This window comes from Octopus bimaculoides, chromosome 21, assembly GCF_001194135.2.
Source record: "Octopus bimaculoides isolate UCB-OBI-ISO-001 chromosome 21, ASM119413v2, whole genome shotgun sequence".
Lineage (NCBI taxonomy): Eukaryota > Metazoa > Mollusca > Cephalopoda > Octopoda > Octopodidae > Octopus > Octopus bimaculoides.
Genome location: NC_069001.1, coordinates 7,961,342 through 7,967,022, shown reverse-complemented (window position 1 = coordinate 7,967,022; position 5,681 = coordinate 7,961,342). Strand labels below are relative to the sequence as shown.

At 40.0% G+C, this 5,681-nt stretch overlaps 1 protein-coding gene across 1 annotated transcript in view; it reads left to right on the top strand.

The window, feature by feature from the left end:
* LOC106876944 (tetratricopeptide repeat protein 8) overlaps window positions 1-5,675 on the top strand; it is a 10,666-nt gene extending 4,991 nt beyond the window's left edge. Inside the window, exons 6-11 of the mRNA XM_052975522.1 lie at window positions 1-177; window positions 1,579-1,718; window positions 2,650-2,824; window positions 3,093-3,215; window positions 4,004-4,087; window positions 4,805-5,675. The exon at window positions 1-177 is cut by the window's left edge and continues 21 nt beyond it. Of these exons, the coding sequence (XP_052831482.1) occupies window positions 1-177; window positions 1,579-1,718; window positions 2,650-2,824; window positions 3,093-3,215; window positions 4,004-4,087; window positions 4,805-4,921 (816 nt within the window). The 3' untranslated portion in view covers window positions 4,922-5,675. The remainder of the gene's footprint in view (window positions 178-1,578; window positions 1,719-2,649; window positions 2,825-3,092; window positions 3,216-4,003; window positions 4,088-4,804) is intronic.
* Window positions 5,676-5,681: the final 6 nt, after the last annotated feature.

Sequence of the window (5,681 nt, the reverse complement as noted above, 5' to 3'; positions counted from 1 at the left end):
GAGGTGTATTTGAAGCAAGCTCTGAATGAACAAGAGACTGTGGCCATTTACCATTACATCAGTAAAGTCTACGTGAAGTTGGACCAGCCTCTCAACGCTATCGACATGTACAAAAGTGGCTTGAACAGGTTTGCAGGAGAGGTAACTCTGCTGATTGGCATTGCTAGGATTTATGAAGTAAGTTGGTTCACCTCACAGATTGAAGGTTGAATGGGCTCTAGGTGGTAGTAGTGGTGGTGGTGGTGATAATGCTAGTGGCAATTATGGTGAGGGTTTCTTTCAGTTTCCATCTATCAAAATCCACTCACAAGATTTTGGTTGGCCTGTGGCTATCGTAGATGGAACTGAACCCAGAACCATGTAGTTGGGAAGCAAGCTTTTTAGCACACAACAACGCCTGCACCTAAAAGAAAGCTGATCACCTATTGGGTTCTTGAGCTGGCCCTGAGTATTGGTTTGAAAATATAAGGACACAGACTGTGTCATATAGCCAGCTGGAGACGATGTCTCCTGGGGCTAAATTACAGCAACATTTGTCCTAAACCAGGACTGCCATGTTATGTTGGCAAAAATCTTTACTCCAGATGAAATACTGTTAAGCATTTTACCTGGTACAGTAACAATTCCAACAGTTTGCCATCTTATTAAAGATTTAAATTAAGAACACTGTAAAACAGACTGTTTGTATCATAGAACAAAGGTCAGTCTCAGGAAGATTGGTATCAAAAGGGTTAATATTGATGGAATCAGGATAACACACTTTGTTATTGAATGTGTTCTGATACAATTTGACATCATCACCTGGTCTTTGGCAGCTGTTAGGAAAGTCCATATTCTTGCAAGCATTCAAACTGGATTTCTGGTCTGAAGATAACCTGTTCTCTTCTATCTGTTGGTCTAGCAAAAGAGATCATGCTGACCTTCCTCTTGTAATGGAATCATTAATTAATCAAATCTACCAAGTTTATAAATGGAATTAGTTGTCTTGTACCTTATCGATTTTGCTGCCTGTCAATATTCTTCCATTTGTGTCAGAAGTTAATTCCCAGTGAAATACTGATTTCATAAATTGGCACTAATACCAGAAATGTGTCAGAGACATCAGTACAAGACTCTTGGGAGAGGCAAAACTAATAAGATGTGAACAAAGAATCTTGGAAGATGGAATTATATATTGGTAGACATTTAGTCTGGTGCTTTACTGTTTACTTTCCATCTTTCCCATTCCAAGTAAAATAATATGGATTACATATTTCAGTATCTTTGGTTTTCTGAACCGCCAAGTTATGGTGCTGTAAACACACCAACACTGGTTGTCAAGCGATGATGGGGGAACAAACACATACACAAAGACACACACACATGTAGCACAAATAGTGAGGGATTATCAATCTGGGCAAAAAACTTCAAAGCTCTCTGTTGACACACCAGGCTAACAGTATTACCTAGACTGGCATGGTTTTTACAGCTGGATGCCTTTCCATATACCATTCTTTCTTTTAGCTTTCATATCTCGTTTCATCCCTGTTTATGAATTCTTCTTCTATTTCTTCCTCTTCTCCCTTTCTTAATTGGTAGAGCCTGAACCAGCTGGAAGAGTCTGTGAAGTACTACCGCAAGGTGCTGGAATTGGACAGCATGCAAGTGGAAGCTATAGCGTGTATTGCCACAAACCATTTCTACAACGACCAGCCTGAAGTGGCCCTGAAGTACTTCAGGTAGGGTTGGAGGAAGGATTTGATTGTGTGGGGCACAAATGGAGAGAGAGGGAGGGAGGGATATAGAAAGGAGGGAGAGGAGATGGAGAAGGGAGAGTGATAAAGAGAGAGAGATGGAGAGAGCAAGAGAGAGGGTGAGAAAGAAAAAAGATGAGAAACAGAGGAAGGTGGAGAAGAAGAGTGAGAGAGGGAAAGTGAGAGAGATGGAGAGAGTGAGAGAGAAAGAGGGTGAGAATGAAAAAGATGAGAAACAGAGGGAGGAAGAGGAGAAGGAGGGGAGAGGGAGAAGGTATTTTATCTTTTACTTGTTTCAGTTGTTGGACTGTGGTCATACTGGAGCACTGTTTTGAATTGTTTAGGTGAACATCACAAATAACACAACACGCATTAAACATTATACATCACACATTTCACATCACACATTTCACATCACATGTTTCACATCACATGTTTCGCATAACATATTTCACATCACACAGAAACTGGCCTGTTGATGGTGTATATACATTAAATATGATACATAGATGGCTATTTTAATTTAATATTGCCTCAATCCTATACTGGATGCTTGTGTGCCTCCTTGTGTTGACATCACCCAACAGTTGTAAATGAACATCACCATTATTCAAGCAGTGTCCTTTGTTGCCAGTCTTCTATGAAATTATGTCTTGCTTGGTGGGGAAATATTACTTGCTTGAAAAACATTTGAGGGTTGGTGACAGCAAGGGCATCTGTCCATATAAAATTTGCATCAACGAATCCTTTCTGACCTATGCAAGCATGGAAAAAAAATGGACATTAAAACTACAATAGCAATAATGGTATATACACACACATATACAAACATCTGTAAAATTAAACGAATATAGATGCATGTTCGGTAGTATTTAACCTCTTCTAATATGATGATTCCTTTTGACTTTCTGTGTAGGCGGCTGCTTCAGATGGGGGTGTACAAGTCTGAGTTGTTCTGCAACATGGGTCTCTGTTGTTTCTATGCTCAGCAGTTTGACATGGTAATGGTGTGTTTCAGCAAAGCCTTGGCTTTGGCTGACGACAACATGGTTCTGGCAGACATCTGGTACAATGTGGGACATGTAGCCATTGTAAGTTGCTCTATTCTCCTCTCTGTTCTCACTGTTCCTATGTTTATATTCCTCTCCACTGTTATTCTCATGTTTACATTCTTCTCCACTGTTATTCTCATTTTTATATTCTTCTCCGCTGTTATTCTTATATTCACATTCTTCTCCACTGTTATTCTTATATTTACAATACCTGTTTTAGTCTTCAGGTTCCACATTTGATATTATTATTATTATTATTGTTTTTGTTGTTGTTATCATCATCCTAATGACTGTTATATTTTTTTAGGGAATCGGTGACCTTGATCTGGCTCACCAGTGTTTCAGGATGGCTCTCTCTAATAACAACGACCATGCTGAAGCTTACAATAACTTTGGGGTTATTGAGTTAAAGAGAGGACACTTGGAAATGGTAACAGCAGCATTTCTTACTTGTTGGGGTTTTTTTTTCTGCAGATTCTTAAAAACTTTTAATTTTAGTTTATTTGTTTTGTGGTTTGTTTCCCCCCTCCTTTTTCTCTGTCTCTTCTCTTTCATCCCCTCTTCCTCTGCTCACCTATTCTCCTCCTCCTCCTTGTGCTTCTATTAGAAAGGATTATTATTATTATTACTGAGGTGGTGAACTGGCAGAATCATTAGCGTGCTGGATGAAATGTGTAGTGGTATTTCGTCTGTCTTTACGTTCTGAGTTCAAATTCTGCCAAGGTCGACTTTGCCTTTCATCCTCTCGGAGGTTGATAAAATGAGTACCAGTTGCGTACTGGGGTCAATGTAATCAACTGACCCCCTCTCCAAATTTCCAGCCTGGTGCCTTCATTAGAAAGGATTATTATTATCATTATTATTATTATTAAGGTGGTGAGCTGACAGAATTGTAAGCATGCTGGGCAAAATTCTTATTTCATTTCATCCAGCTTCATGTTCTGGGTTCAAATTCCACCAAGGTCGACTTTGCCTTTCATCCTTTCAGGGTTGATAAAATAAGTACCAGTTGAGTACTGGGATCAATATAATCAACTATCCCCCTCCTCCAAATTTCAGGCCTTGTGCCTTTAGTAGAAAGGGTCATTATTATTTGCTTCTCATTTTTATTATATAAATGTAAAATGTATGATTTTATGAAGACTGTTTCGCTTTTATAAGATATTTCTGTTATCCAAATAATGTCTCATGGTATCATTTTATTTTTCTATTCTCTAGGCAAGGTCTTTCTATCAGTCTGCTTTTGTTTTGGCTCCGCACATGTTTGAACCACATTACAACTATGCGGCACTCAACGAGAAGGTAATTAATATATTTACAGTAATTTTGTTTCTATTTTCTGTCTTCTTTAAATTGAAAAAGAGCCTCTACACAAAACATTGATGGCTAGTACACATCTCTATCTCCCTCTTGTCCCTGTTATTCTGTTTCTCACATCACACTTTCTCCCTCTGGTTCTTTTGTTGTTGTTCTGTCTTACCATCTTGGTCATGTGGCTGTGAATGAACAGAGATAACATAGACTAATGAAGATGCCTTAGTCTTGCAAAGAATATGGCAGACCCTGTATGGTTGGTGGCCTGATAAAATGGATGAATTGCACCAGGTTCCATTGTCAACTTTTGGTATGGTTTCTACAGCTGGATACCTTTCCTAATTCCAACCACTTTACAGAGTGTACTGGGTGTTTTTTTTTTTTACATAGCACCAGCACCAGCAAGGTCTACTTTGGCACAGTTTCTAAGGCTAGATAGCCTTCCTAATTCCAACAACTTCGCAGAGTGTACTGGGTGCTTTTTACATGACACCAGCACTGGTGACTGGTGAAGGTGCTTTGGCATGGTTTATTTGGTCAGATGCCTTTCCTAATGCCAGCCACTACAGAGTGTACCGGTCACTTTTTACCTGGCATCAGCACCGGTGCTATCTTTGATGAATTGTTCCTCTTCATTTTGTCTTTGACTACCAATATCTTCACTGATGAATGCTAATGTCTCATTGTTTCTTTCTCCACAACCAGCTGGGTGATCTGCAGGGCAGTTACAATGCTGTGCTGAAGGCATTGAAGGCCTTCCCTCAGCATACAGAGTCGAAGGATCTGTTGCAGCAGCTGTGTCAGCACTTTTCTCTTCTTTGATGGTTTGGCTGCAAGAACAGCAACAACAACAGCAGCAGCAGAAGCAGCAGCAGTAGCAATTGTAGTAGATATAATGATGACAGTAGCATCAACAACAATAGTGGAAATAACAGCAGTAGCAACAGCAACAGCAACAACAACAACAGCGATGACAACTGTGGCAGTAACAAGAAAATGTGTCACAATGATGACAGGTTGGGATTTACTGATATAAGGGTTGGGAGTGAGAGAGAGAGAGAGGAGGGGGGAGGTTGTGAAAGGGAGAAAAGAGAGAGGGAGGAGGGAGAGGGAAAGAGAATGAGGAAGGGGAGAGGGGTGTGAAAGAGAGAGATTTAGAGACAGATGAAGAGAGAAAGAACTAGAAAGAATGGAACAGAGACAGAGAGAGTGAGATAATGAGGAGGGGAGAAGGGTGTGAAAGGGAGAAGAGAAAGAGTGAGAGGGAGAAAGAAAACAAGAAAGAGCGGAACATAGAGAGAGAGAGAGAAAATTAAAGCGAATTGTACTGGATTTATCAACCAGTAATATCTTAGGACAGCGTTTGTCCTAACTTTTTTGTCATGACCCACTGAAGGGTTGGGACTCACTGAAGGGTCAGGACCCACAATTTGAAAGACGCTGGTTTATATTCTGCACTCTGCATCCGCTTGCTTTTTTTTTTTTTTTTATCCTTCCCTTCTTTTCTTGTCACGACCCATTTTATTTATCTTGCGATCCACTGAAAGGTCGGGGTCTACAGTTTGAAAAACGCTGCCTTAGC